The 14,779-nt window shown below is 47.0% G+C and overlaps 1 protein-coding gene across 5 annotated transcripts in view; it reads right to left on the reverse strand.

Annotated features, from left to right (window-relative positions):
* Positions 1–14,779, reverse strand: part of ARHGAP22 (Rho GTPase activating protein 22) — a 183,560-nt gene that overhangs the window by 90,973 nt on the left and 77,808 nt on the right. For all 5 annotated transcript variants that reach the window (XR_011231646.1, XM_069460315.1, XM_069460317.1 and 2 more), the window contains exon 3: positions 4,186–4,273. Coding sequence is in view for 4 of the 5 variants with exons in the window: in XM_069460315.1 (XP_069316416.1) it covers positions 4,186–4,273 (88 nt within the window). In the remaining variant the exon portion in view is untranslated. The remainder of the gene's footprint in view (positions 1–4,185; positions 4,274–14,779) is intronic.

Genomic DNA, 14,779 nt, shown 5'->3' on the forward strand with positions numbered 1-14,779 from the left:
CAACCCTTAATTCTGCTCCCTCATGTCTGGGTCAAAGCTCTTTGTGTGCCCTGCCCTGGACCGTGGCCCTCAGGGCGTGGAGGGGTGGTGGAGCTGATGGAGGTTGCTTCTCCCAGACTCTTCCTTGAACCTCGCCCTGGGGTGGGAAGGAGCAGAGGGAAAAACAAACGTCCCCTTGCTTGCCCAGCAGGCTGCAGTGCCCTCCCTGGGTGATGGTGGTGAGTGGGGTGGGGGCTCCCTCCCAACCAGCTCCTCTGGGTACCAGAAGCGTAACTGGGCACTCTTTATAACTCTTTTGTGAGTTCTGGCCCCGAATCTCAGCCGACTGCCTGCTGGCAGCATCTTGCCTCTTTGCCCCACACCGTGAGAATTCCGGCAGGTCTGCAGCGCCATCTCACCCTCTCTGCTCCCTCCGCGCTCAGGCCTGAGGTCCCTCGGGGGCTTCACATTCTGTTCCCATAGGGCACTGATGCTTGGCGTGGGGTGTGTGCCTGGCCCCCCTCTCTGCCTGGCAAAACCGCATTCACCATCTCCCCAGTTTGATTTTCCCTGCCTGGTTACCATGAAAAGCAAATCCTGTGTGTGAGCAATTTTCCAAGCAAGGCACAAAACGCCAGTCACCCCTTCTTTCAGCCTCCCTTAAATCCTCTACATGGTCCTCCTGGGTGTTCCTGTGCTTCAGGGAGCAGAGCCCGACCTCCGCCCACAGCAGTGGCTCCCCCTTCTCAGTACTCTCTGTACACTGTGCGGGCGCGGGGGGCAGCGGGCCATAGCCCCGGGACAACAGGAGAAGTCCCCCTGGCACTAACGCCCCCTTATAACACCGCGCTCCCGTGTCTTGCTCCCTGGCTGGACATGCGGGTTCTCGGATACTTTTGGAATCAGAGGTGTAGCCTGGCTGACCTGTGGGAGGTGGGCAGGAGAGCCTGCACCCTCTGTCCTGGAATTGGCAGGTCTGTCCACTAGATGGCACTCACGGCATAACTTTTCCTCATATTTTTAATTCTATCTTGAAAAAGTGTCACTTTTTATATTGTTAAAGAGTGCGAACAGGGCTATGACTTGAGTGTATGTAGTTGGCTTTCTGTATGACCATCCTTGGAGTTCTATCACATTTCCAAGAGTTGCCACGTTTTCCCTCCTCTTGCGGGGCGGGGCTGCTGGTGGGGATCGAGGGACCCACTGTGGCATGGCCAGTGCTTGCGCTGCCTCCTCCCACCTTGCCCTGAATTCCCGCCCGACGCCTGGCCCCTGGCTTTGGCCGTTAGGGTTCTTCCCGCTCCCGTTAGCTCACTGTTCCCAGTGCTCACCACCAGGCCCCTGTGGGACTGGGGAGCCCCTTGGGAGCCCCTAGCTGCGATGACCACCACACCCACGCAACCTGCGGTTCACCTTTACACATTCGTCCCACCAGGGGCTGTGCTCAATGCAAGGGGACAGAGCATGGCCTCCTTGGTGAGTGACACTTCCTGCTCCTGTCCCCAGGTCCTCAGCTTAGTGACTAAGCCTCTCGTCTTGAGCTCAGGAAGAAAAAGTCCCCAGACTCCTTAAGGGTGGAGACTGTGCCCTGCTCATCTCTGGGGCCCTCACGGCCAGCTCAAGGCCTGGGACGCACTAGAGGTTTGCAGAGTTGGAAATGAGTAGATTCCTTGGCCTTCCTGCCCTTGCATGTTGCTGTGGCTTAAGGTGGGGTTAGTCCAACATTCTTATCATTATTGTTATTACTCAGTTTTAGCCCCAACAAGCCCTATAGCTGGAGCCTTAGTCAGAAACTGCCGCGACAGAAAGCCCACTGTCCTGGGACCAGGCTGACCGGGGGGGCACCAGGGTCCCCTACCTGCCAGCTCCTCTACCCTGACCTCCCTGGGCCTGCCATGTCTTCATGGGCCATGCAGCCTCCCAGGTCCCATCTGACCCGGCTGATAGTAACATCCAAAATCAGGAGGCCCTGGGAGGGGAGTCACCTAGGCCCTGGGCAGCACTGGCGCAGCGTTCTGCTCTGCAGACGGCTTCGAGCACTCCCCAAAGGCTGACGGGCCCCACCACCGTTCTGCTTTCCCCAAGTGGCCTCAGCAGCTGCAGGCCTCGGCCCAATGCCTTTGGGTGGCCGTGTACACAGAAGCAGCAGAGCAGTGACGGGGGACTCCGGGGACCTGTGTGAATCTGGCGCTTGGCCAGGCCACTGTGACTGAGCTTGGGAGAAAGGGGTTTGGGAGTGTCGTGTCCTGTAACCAAGTCCCCAGACCTCCCCAGCCGGTGTGGGAAGCAGTGCCAGCGTCTGCAGCAGGCCTCAGAGGGCCGGGCCTGTGTGGGAGGGCAGGCCGAGTGCGCGGCTCGGGGGGGCCCCAACTCCACTACTATCTGGCTGTGTGTCACTGGGCAAGTTGCTTCCTCTTCCTAAACTCCAGTGTCTGTTTTTGTAAAATAGGTTTAAAAATACCCACTATCTTAGAGGGATGTTTTGAGTATTGTGGGAAGCAGAATAGTGGTCCACAAATAGGTCCATGTTTAACTCCCAGAATCTTGTGACTAGGTGACTGTATATGTGGCAAAGGGTCTTCTTCTCCTCCTCCCACCCCCAAGAGTCAAAGAAATCCTTGTAAATAGGTCTGACCCAGATAGTGCACACAGGTGATGCCCCTCTGGTTCCTGGGGCGCATGCTCAGTGCCTTTCTGAATTGATGGTTGGAGGGTGCTGACCCCCACCCTCTGGTTCTGGCCTTGCCTCCCCCTGCCAGGCCCAGCACCCGCTCCCCAGACAGCAGGGACCTGCCGGCCTCGCTGCCTGCATTTCTTCTCTGCGTCACAGAGACCATTCCTGTTCCACAGGCAACCCAGCCTCTCCTTCCCACACCATACCCTGGGATCCCTCCGTTCCCACCTCTAATGTACAGTTTCATTACCAAGTGAAACCACAGGTACTTGAATTTTGCAAAGAGTCATGCAGTTGCGGAGGGTGTTTCTGCCTTTCAGCTTTAGCCTGTACCCCCTCGGACTACAGTATGGACAGACCAAGGGGACACACCCCTGTCCCAGGCTTGGGTCTGTTCACTCCTGCTCCCAATGGGCTGCTGCCTGTGGCCTGAGCCTGGGCTGACCCATGCCTCAGTGGACAGCCAACAGCCAGGCCATTTCTTGGAGTGGTTGGGGTGGCCAAACTGCTCTACATCTACCCATAAACCTCCTGGCTCACAGACCCCCAGTGAGACCCTAGAACACTCAGTTCACAGCCACCACTTCCCACAAGTATGTCTAAACCCAGCTGATGCCCTTGGTGCCCTTCCCAGACCCCTCAGCACTCACTGTTCCCATCACGCTGGTGGCCTCCGTCCTCAAGCATCTGCAACCAACCCCGACCCTGCAGGCCTCCTCTGTCTGCAGGGAGTTTGGTCCATGAGCAGGACAGGCCAGAAACGCCAGAGTTAACTCCCCAGGGAGCAGCCCTCAATGGCTGCCTCCTCACTCCCTGGGTGAGACTCTTCTGAGGCCTGCCCGGCACCGTCTCCAGAAGCCCTCCTGGGAACCGACTCCCTCCCCAATGTTTCCTGGGAGCACCTCCCCCCAAAACTGCTCAGATTCTTGGCCCAGGCTCTGCTTCCGTGGGGGCCAAACCACAGAAAACACTGCCTGACTGCAGAGCTGGGCCTGCCGTGCACACACGGGCTCATCTGCAAGGCACTTTCACTGGTAGTGGAGTTCATTAACAAACACACGGCCACACTTGAAACTTCAAAAAATTGTTCTGTAACTGCTAACACGATAGCAGTTCTTTAGGCAAAATTATTTCTCTTCCTCCCACCACATTCCAAGTCTCTGTTTGGGATTCATGATAGCCTTATTTAAGCGTACTGAATCCGTGCTAGCATGTTCTCTGGCCTTATTTCCAGGTGTTGTGTTTGGACCTTCACCCTAAGATGTCACCGTTAACTGGCTTCTTCCTTTGTGTTTACCGTGAATTTAAAAATCCACATTTTCCTCTCACCCAAAAGCTAATTGTCCACATAATTGGTTGGATTTTCTAATTTCTTCCCCCATGTGCAGTACCCTGTAGATGGGGCCCACATCTCTGAGCTGTGCTTGCAGACAGTACCGCAGGACCGCCTGCCCAGGCCAGCAGGGTGGCGACGCCCCCACATGGGCCTCCAGGGCCACCTCAGCGCAGAGCTGAGAGGTGCGCAGGCCTACCTGGGCTGATCTCAAAGAGGTGCTTCCCTGGGTCCTCGGGGCCAGGAAGAAGTTCAGTCACTTGGGTCCCTTGTAGAGAAATAAATCCCTAAAATGGAGACAAACACAAACACAGGGAGCATGAGACGGCTGGGAAAGGGCTGCTGTCATCAGAGCCCCTGGAGAGCAGAGGGTAGGGGCCCAGGGCGGGGGCAAGCCCTCCAGGCCGTGGCTAAGCAGGCCGGGCAGGCTGGGCCCCAGGAAGGAGCGCATGCCTCCCTTCCCAGGCAGGGGACCAGGACAGATGGGGCTCAGGGTTCCCAGGTGGAGTGGGCGGGCGCTGCTGTCTGCCCAGGCACTGGGAGGAGCTCTGCCCTCAGGCAGGGCCCAGCCTGGAGCAGGGAGGAAGGCGCCCATCACGGGGCGCAGTTCCAGTGTGCCCCTCTGCAGCCTCTCTGGCCAGGAGGGTTTTCAGCTGCAGAGGGTCAGGGACAGGAAGGCTGGCACACTGGGGCTAGGCCCCTAAGATGACGTGGGGCTCTGGGTCCCAGCCTTGCACTTCCAGGATGTGTGACCTTGGGTAAACCACTTAATTTCTCTGAACCTCAGTTTCCATGTCTGTACAATGGGACAGTAACTCTCACTTCTCAGGCAGGTTGAGATGCCAGATTCCTGTTCGGAAAGTCCTTCTCAAGGGGGCGAGGTGCTGTCATAACATCTCGACTCACCCTTCCCCAGCCTGCAGGCCAGGCAGGGCCTCCTTCATCCTCCTGTGTGTTAGCAAGTTTGATCTCTGCTGAAGCCTTTTCTCGTCTCGTTTTGCTCAACTTAGACCGCTTATGGCTTGACTACACAGTTTTGGTTCTCTCCATGGCAAAACCATTACTCTATCCCTGCAGCCAACGACCTGGGTTCAAATCCTGGCTCAGCTACAATAAGTCAATTAACCTGTCTGTGCCCCAGTTTGCTTACCTGTGAAACAGGAATAGTAACAGTAGTTTGTGGGGCTGTTCTGAGCATTAAATGAATTCGTATTTGGGAAGTTCTTAGAGCGGTGCCTGGCACAGAGTGAGACCCGTGTGTTTGCTATCACCGTGTTTCGGGCCTCGATACCCAGTGGGGCACCGCATCCCCGTGTGAGCACTTGCCCAGGTGAGGGGCGACGTCTCCTGCTTTATCCAGGTCGCCTCCAGCCCCCAATCCCATGCATGTTCCCAGAGTGGTCCTCTCCCCTCCGCCATCTTTCCTGGGCACATGCTGGCTTTAACAGGGTGACTGCAGCCTTCCATGTGCTGCTGGAGTCTTGCTGCAAGGACACAAGGAAATGCCTTTTCTTATTTAAGCAAAGGCAGGACGACATCTTCCCTCACAGATGCTCGCTTTAGAGAAAGTACAGCAATAAACCAGAGAACCAGCTGGTAATCGTTGTAACTGACTTAATGGTTACTTTCTTGCTGGGGAACCTGGAGCTACTGGAAATAAGTGAGGACGGCAGCCGCAGGCTGGGGAAACGTGCTCATTAGAGGGCGTGGGTGAGATCCATCACCGGCTAAGGGGACGTGTTGCGGGTGCTGCTGTTCCAGTAACCGAGTCTCTGTAAAATTCTCGGTACTTCACTTTTTATTTTTTTCTGTGCCCCAGTATCTGTCTTCCATAAAATGGGAGTAAAAATATTGACATTGACATTACTTTCTACTCCAGCTGAATGGAAAACAGTAATAGTTTCTGTTTGCGAAGCTTCTGCTATCTATATTTCTGGCTCTTTGCGTAAATTATTGGATTTAATCTGGAGGCCCCAGTGGGTAGGTACTACTATCCCCATCTCCGCAGACAAGCAGAGAGAGGTCAGAGAGGTGGAGTGACCAGCCCTGGCGCCCCACCGCTAGCAAGGGTGTGCTGGGATGGCGCCCCAGGTGGCGCCCCACTCCTCCCACTTTGCTCCCCTACATTTGTGACAGCAGCCACTGACGGACTTAGTCTGCAAGAAGCTGGGTGGAGAGCCAGGCTGCGACTTTGGGATCCACTGCTCATCTTGCAGGTGAATCCCAGTGTGTGCCCACCACTGCAGGAGCCCTAGCACTGGGCCCTGGCTGCCCACATCCCTCCGCCTCCCACAGGTCAATGACGTGGCTTTGATGCCAGGGGTCCAGCACTGGGAGCGGGGGCAGAGGGTACGGTAGCAGAGGGAGTATGCGCTCCCATTCCCGGTATGATGTTGGCTAGGACTGTGAGGAAAGGATGGGTACGGAGTCCGCATGCAGCATCCAGCTGAAACATATGGGGTAGGTCTCAACCTTGAGCTTGCCTTGGCATCACCCCAGGGCTTGTTAAGACCCAGAGAGCTGGCCTGGTGTTAAGGGGGTGTTTACCATGGGCTCTCTGCAAAAAAGTAGAGCACCCTGGTCTGTAGTGTCTGCCAACCTCTGTTATGTAAACACTGCTGTCCCTCCCCCAGGGCCACAGAAGGCAATAACCTCAAAAGCACGGGGTACAGTACATGAAGCCAGACAATTAGGAAGTGATACATTTTGAGTACTTATTGCCTTTTTTTACTATAATTTATTTAATTGTAGGTTTTTGTCATTTAATTTCTAATAAGGGAAATATTCTACCGGAATAGCACTGGACCCCACCCTGGAATTTCTGATTCTGTAGGTCTGGGGAAAGTAGGAGAATTCGCACTTCTAACCCGTTTTCCGATGCTGCTGGCTCTGGGGAATACACTTGGAGAACCACTGGTCTAAGGGCACTGGGAAAGGAAGCCAGAGGACAGTGCCTTTGCCATGAGCTTACTCAGTGCCTCAGTGTCCTCACCTGGAGAGCGAGGATGACAACAGCACCTACTTCGTGAGGCTGTCGTGAGGATGAAATGATCTGATACCTGCAGTGGCCTTGGGCAGCCGACTCTCGGCTGAGATTCTGTGCCTCGGACAGGCAGGTCGCAAGGAAAACTACTTGCCCCTAGCCCCTCAGACAGTGTCCTCGACCACAAGGGTCCTGGGGTTCCCCCAAGGAGCCCAAAGTGAGTGTCAGCTCATTTCTGTAGTGACAGGTCAGGGCTTGAATTCTTGCCCTTGGGAAGGGACCGGGCACACAGTCTGCACCTAAAACTGCACTGTTTGCAGATGGGCATCTGGGTATAGGAAGAGAGTGTGCAAACTCCAGGCACAGGGCAGGTTCCCACAAAAGTTGGGCCCTTTCCTCCTCTGTGGGTGTCTGAGCTTATGTGTATTTGCTCTGTTTGGGGAATTGCTCAGCCTACACATCTAAGTTTATCTGGAGAGGCTGCAGCTGACTTAATTTCTCTCTAGCTCCACATGATACAGTCCACTGGTAAAAGTGACTAATGGACAAAGGATGTGCCATTCTGTCTGCATCCAGCAGGGCTCACCCCAGGCCTGCTGCTGTCTCCACCTCCGCTCCCTGCCCGATCCGTGTGAAAGTGCTGCCTGTGGGCTCTGTGGGCAGCTGGGCAGCAGGTGGAGCCCCAGACCACAAACTCTAGAAACTCCTCTGCCCAGAAAGCCAACCTCTGGGAAATGGGTAGGGGCTGCCCAGCAGAGAGGCCTTTGGGAGAGAGTATATTTCCTAGATTAGTGACAATTTAGAGGTTTATTCAAAATTCATTTCTATGGCATGTTAAATACAAACTCCAGGAACACTGAAGCCGGAGGGGAAGCAGTTTAGAGATTAGTAGAGATCAGAACTTGCTCCATCTCATTTGTGTAAAACCACCCATGGGGAGCCAGGTTGTGGAGCAGCTCACAGGTGCTGGTGAAGATGCTCAGAATTCAGGAAGCCTGTGTCACATTCCATATGTACTGGCTGTCTGTTACCACATAACACATCGCCCCAAAACTTAGTAGCTTAAAACAACAATGAACACTCATTCTCTCAGAGTTTCTGTAGCTCAGGAATTTGGGAGTGGCTTAGTTGAGTGGTTCTAGCTTGAGCTGTTTTATGAGGTGGCAATCAAGATGTTGGGTGGGCCGGGCGCGGTGGCTCACGCCTGTAATCCTAGCACTCTGGGAGGCCGAGGTGGGCGGATCGTTTGAGCTCAGGAGTTCGAGACCAGCCTGAGCAAGAGCGAGACCCCATCTCTACTAAAAATAGAAAGAAATTATATGGACAGCTAAAAATATATATAGAAAAAATTAGCCGGGCATGGTGGTGCATGCCTGTAGTCCCAGCTACTCGGGAGGCTGAGACAGGAAGATCGCTTGAGCTCAGGAGTTTGAGGTTGCTGTGAGCTAGGCTGACGCCACGGCACTCACTCTAGCCTGGGCAACAGAGTGAGACTCTGTCTCAAAAAAAAAAAAAAAAGATGTTGGGTGGAGCTGAAGACACCTGGAAGCTTGAATGACACCAGAAAATATATTTCCAAGATGGCTTGCTCAGTGGAAGCTAAAAATAAGACTTAAATTCTGGAGATGAAAATACAATTTATGAATGAAAAACCTAGTGGATGGGATTAACAGCAGATTTGAAATTGCAGATGAAACATTAGTGAACTTAAAAATATAGCAATAGAAACTATCCAAAATGAAACATAGAAAGAAAAGGCGATCTAAAAAAATGAGCAGAGCATCAGTGATATGTGGGACAACTTTAAGCAATCTAATATATATGTAACTGGAGTCCCTGAAAAGTGGGGGAACTGAAAAATATTTGAAGAAATAATGGCCAAAACTTCTCCAAATTTATGAACACAGGTCCAAGAAGTTCAATGAACCTCACACACAAGAAACATGAAGAAAAAGTACATGAAGGCATAGCACAGTCAAATGGCTCAAACCCAATTATGAAAAGAAATCCTTAAAAGTAGCCAGAGGAACATGACGCAGTACGTACAGAGGAATAAAGACAAGGAGGACAGTAGACTTCTTGTCAGGAACAACGCAAGTGAGAAGTCAGTGGGGCAACATCTGTAAAGTTCTGAAAGGAAAACTATCAACTCAGTATTCTGAATGCAGTAGAAATAGCCTTCAAACATGAAGGCTCAGTAATGACCTTTTAGGATACAAAAGCAGAAAGAATTCACCCCAGCAAACCCACACTGAAAGAATTGTTAGACGACCAGGCAGAAGGAAGATGACATCTGGAAATAGGGATCTACCCAAAGGAATGAAGATTACTGGAAATGACAATTATACAAATACATAGATAAGATTTTTGTTATTATTTGTCTATTAAAATTGGCTATTTAAGTGAAAAGGAGTATAGTGTGAGCCTTATAAAACATGTAAAAGGCAACGTGTGTAATAACAGTAGCACAAGTAATGGGCGGGCAGAAATGGAAGTATGCGGTTGTCAGTTTCTCGTACTGCATGTGAGATGCATGATCTCTTTGGAAGACAGACCAAAAAAAGCTAAAGTTGTATACCACAAACCCTAAAGTGACCGCTAAAATGACAAAACAAAATGTTAAAGCTGGTATGTCATCAAATTAGATGAAATGGAATCGTAAGAAATTTCAATCATTCCAAAAGAGGGCAGAAAAACAGGGCAAAATGGTAACAGATGGGACAAATAGGACCCAAATAGCAAAATGATGATACATTTAAACTTAACCATGCCAACAAGCACATTGAGTGAAAATGGTCTACATACACGCAATTAAAAGGCAGATTCAAGTAATCCATACTGGATTAAAAAAGCAGGAAGTTCACTTTAAATGTAAAGACAAATAGATTAGAATCAAAGAATGGAAAAAGATATCTCATGCTAACTCTAATCAGCTAAAGTTGAAGTGGCTATAACAATAGCAAAGGACATTTCAGGCTGAAGAATATTACCAGTGATAAACAAGATAATTTCATAAAAACAAAAGGGTCCATTCATCAAAAAACCACAACAATCTTAAAGGTCTAGCCACCTCATAAGAAAGTTTCAAACTACATGAAGCAGAAACTGATGGAACTTCCAGGAGAAATAGAAAACACATAATTATAGTAAAGACATTCAACATATCTTCCTCAATAATTGTTAGAACAAGTAGACAAAAAAATCAGTAAGAATCTAGGTGACCTCAGAGAACACTATCAACCAACTTGACCTAACTGCTCAACAGTGAAACACACATTGTTTTCAAATGCATGCAGAATGTTTACGAGGATGGCCATAAATAAGTCTCAATAAATATAAGAGAATTCAAACACAACCCATGTTCTCTCACTTCAACAGAATTAAATTAGACATCAACAATGAAAAGATTTCTGGAAAATCCTCAAATATTTAGGAAATAATTAATGCACTTCTAAATAATCCATAAGTCAAAGAAAAATTCAAAAAGAAAAATTAGAAAGTACTTTAAACTGAATAAAAATGAGAACACATACAAAATTTGTGAGATGCCACTTAAGGAGTATTATAGTGTAAATTATAGCATCAAATGTCTATATTAGAAAAGATGAAAGTTTTTAAGTCAATGACCTCAGCTTCCATATAGAAACTAAATACAGAAGAGCAAATTAAACCTAAAGTAAGTAAAAGAAAGAAAAATAAAGATCAGTGGCCATAAGATAGAAAAGTAATGGAAAAAACCCAATGAAACAAAAAGCTGGTTCTTTGAGGAGATCAATAAAATCGATCAGCCTCTAGCCAGACTAATCAAAAAAAGTGAGAAAGAAGATAAATCACAAATATTCAGAATGAAAGAAGTGATGTCATTACAAATTCTTCAGATAGTAAAAGCATAATAAGATAATATTAAGAACAACACTATGCTAGTAAATTTGGCAACTTAGATGAAGTGGACACAAACTTAAAAGATACAAAACTACACTTAAAAGACAAACCACCAAAACTCACTCAATAAAAATAGCCCTATATCTAGTAAGGAAATTGAATTTGTAGCTAAAAACTTTCCCACAAGGAAATCTTCAGACTTCACTGGCAAAATTTATCAAATATTTTAAGAAGTAATACCAATACTACACAAACTCTTCTAGAAAAATTTTTAAAAAGAACATAATTTTCAATGCATTTTATGAGGCTAGCATTACCCTGACACAAAACTAGCCAAAGACATTACAAAAACACTATAGACCAATATTCTTCATGAATATAGATGGAAAAATTCTCCATAAAATTTTAACAAATTGAATCCAACAATATATAAAAAGGAAAATACATAATGGCCAAGGTGGAGTCATCCTCAAAATGCAAGAGTGGTTTCATATTTGAAATTTATCAATGTAGTTCACATATTATTACACTAAAAAGGGAAAGGATATAATCATCTCATAGATTCAGAAATAGCATTTGACAAAATTCAATATTGATTCCCAATAAAAATTCTCAACAAACTAAGGATAGGAGGGGCTTCTTCAACCTGATAAAGGGCATCTATAAAAAACTGAAAGCTAATATCATACATAATGGTGAAAGACCAAAAGCTTTTCCCTTAAGATCAGGATAAGACAATGATGTCTGTTCTCACCACTTCTATTAAACATTGCAATGGAGTCCTAGCTGGTGCAATAAGGCAAGAAAAAGAAATAAAAGTTGTCCAGATTGGAAAGGAAGAAGTGAAACTGTAATCACACACAATATAATTGTCTATGTCAAAAATCTGGTGAAACCTACCAAAAAAGCTACTAGAACTAATAAATGAGTTCAGCAAAGTTGCAAGGCATAAGATAAATGCACAGAACTAAATCATATTTCTATATACTGGCAACAAACAACTGAAAATTGAAAATAAAAACTATTTTTAATTGCATCCAAAAATATGAAATACTTAGGGATAGGTACGACAAAAGATGTTCAAGACCTGTGCACTGAAAACTGCAAATCATTGTAGGGAAAAATGAAAGATCTAAATAAATGGGGAGTTATGCTGTGTTCATTGGTGAGAAGACTTACTATCGTTAAGATGTTAATCCCTACCCCCAAATTGATCTGTGCAATCCCAATCAAAATCTTGGTAGGCATTTTGCAGAAATTGACCAGCTGATTCTAAATTTCATATAGACATCTAAAGGACCCAGAATAGCCAGACAACTTTGAAACAGAATAACGAAGTTGGAGGTCTAATACTACCTGATTTCAAGATTTATTCTAAAGCTACAATAATGGAAACAATGGGATACTACTAGCATAGACAATCAGATTAATGAAATAGAACAGAAATAGACCTATACATATATGGATAGCTGACTTTTGACAAAGGTACAAAGGTGTCAATTCAGTGGAGGAAAGATAGTGTTTCAGCAAATGATGGTAGAATAACTGCATATTTGTGTGCAAAGAAAAGAACCTCAATTCATACCCCACATTATATATAAAGATATACTCAAAATGAATGAAATACCTAAATGCAAAATCCAAGACCATAAAACTTCTACTAGAGAATTTTTATGACATTGGACTAGGCAAAGAATTCTTGGATACAACATCATAAACATGACTCAGAAAAAGAACTGATTGATGAATATGACTTATTTAAATCAAAATACTGCTTTTCAGAAAACATCATTAAGAGAATGAAAAGACAAACTGTATACTGGGAGAAAATATTTGAATATCATATAGCTGATAAAGGACTTGTTCCCAAAATACATAAAGCGCCCTCAAAATTCCATAATAAAGAAACAAACAACTGAATTTAAAAAATAGGCAAAAGATTTGAATAGTTATTTACCATAGAAAATATAGGGATGGCAAGTAAGGTCATGAAAAGATCCTTAACAACCTTTGTCATTAGGGAAACGCAAATTAAAACCACAATGCGATACCACTACCTATCAATTAGGATAGGTAAAAACAAAAACAAAAAAAAAATACTGACCATACCAACTGTTAGTGTGGGGGCAGAGGACCCAGAATTTTCGTGCACTGCTGGTGGAAATGTAAAATGGTACCCACTTTGGAAAACAGTTCAGCAGTTTCTTAAATATATACCTGGGATATGATCTAGTCATTCCCCTCCTAGGTATTTACCCAAAAGAAATGGAAGCGTATGTCTACACAGAGATTTTTATATGGGTGTTCATGACAGTTTTACTTATGATATCCAAAAACTGAATACAAGCCAAATGGCCATCACCCAGTGAATGGATGAACAAACCATGGAATATACATACAGTGGAACACTACTCAGCAATGAAAATGAATGAACTCTCAATGCTACAACACGGATGCGCCCCTAAATAATGCTACCAAGTGAAAGAAGCCAGACAAGCTAGAATACGTACTGTATGATTCTGTTTATGTAAAATCTTAGAAAATTTGAATTAAGCAGACCAGTGGGTGCCTGGGGTCAGAGGTCAGGAGTGGCAAAGGGAGTGGGGGAAGGGAGGGATTACAAAAGGATATAAGGAAACGTTTGGGTATGTTTGTTGTCTTGATTGTAGTGATGGTTTCACAGGTGTACAAATACATCAAAACTTAAACTGTGTGTGTTAAATATGTGTAGCTTATTGTATATCAATTATACCTCAATAAAGCAGTTGGGAAAAATTGATACCTGATTCAGTTATCAGAAAGCTTTTGAGTATACGTATTAGTTTCCTAACAGATTAGCATAAATTCCTGGCTCAGAAGAATGTGTACTTACTTGCTTACTGTTCTGGAGGTCCCGAGTCTGAAATGGGCCTGGCTGGGCTACAGCGAGGAGTTGGCAGGGCTGCGCTGCTTGCGGAGGCGCTGGGGAGGCTCCGCGTCCCCACCGTCCCCAGCTGCCAGAGGCTGCTGGACCCTTTCTCCGACTTCAAAGCCAGCAGCATTGCATCTTCAAGTTACTCTGAGTCTGACCTCCTCTTCTGCCTCTTTTTCCACTATGAAGAGCCCTTGTGACTATATTAGTTCCACCTGGATAATCCAGGATAATTTCTTTATGTTAAGGTCACCTGGTTAGCAACCTAATGCCATCTGCAAACTTAAACGTTTGCCGTGTAATGTATATAGTCACATGTTCCAGGGATTAGGGGCCATTATTCTGCCTACTACAGCTGCCTGATCCCCAACCCAAGGGCCGCAGAGCTCCGCTGACACCCCCCTTCCTGTTCCCCGCCATGGAAAAATCGTCCTCCATGAAACTTAGGAAGGGGGCGGTGCAGAGCAGGAGGTGAGCATAGGCGATCCTGCGAAGAAGCTTCATCTACGCAGCCGCTCCCCATCGCTCGCATCGCCACCTGAGCTCCGCCTTCGCCCGCCCCACCATGAAACCGGTCCCTGGTGCCAAAAAGGTTGGGGACCGCTGTACTGTAGTACATTTGAAACAATTTGGGTATGTGAATCTACTTCAAATGTGATTTTATGAAACCTAAATACAGATGAAATATTTATTTATTTATTTATTTTTTGAGACACAGTCTCACTCTGTTGCCCGGACTAGAGTGCCGTGGCGTCAGCCTAGCTCACAGCAACCTCAAACTCCTGGGCTCAAGCGATCCTTCTGCCTCAGCCTCCCGAGTAGCTGGGACTACAGGCATGTGCCACCATGCCCGGCTGATTTTTTCTATATATTTTTAGTTGTCCAGCTAATTTCTTTCTATTTTTTAGTAGAGATGGGGTCTCGCTCTTGCTTAGGCTGCTCTCGAATATGAGCTCAAAAATGATCCACCCATCTCGGCCTCCCAGAGTGCTAGGATTACAGGTGTGAGCCACCAGA

Source organism: Eulemur rufifrons, chromosome 28 (assembly GCF_041146395.1).
Source record: "Eulemur rufifrons isolate Redbay chromosome 28, OSU_ERuf_1, whole genome shotgun sequence".
Lineage (NCBI taxonomy): Eukaryota > Metazoa > Chordata > Mammalia > Primates > Lemuridae > Eulemur > Eulemur rufifrons.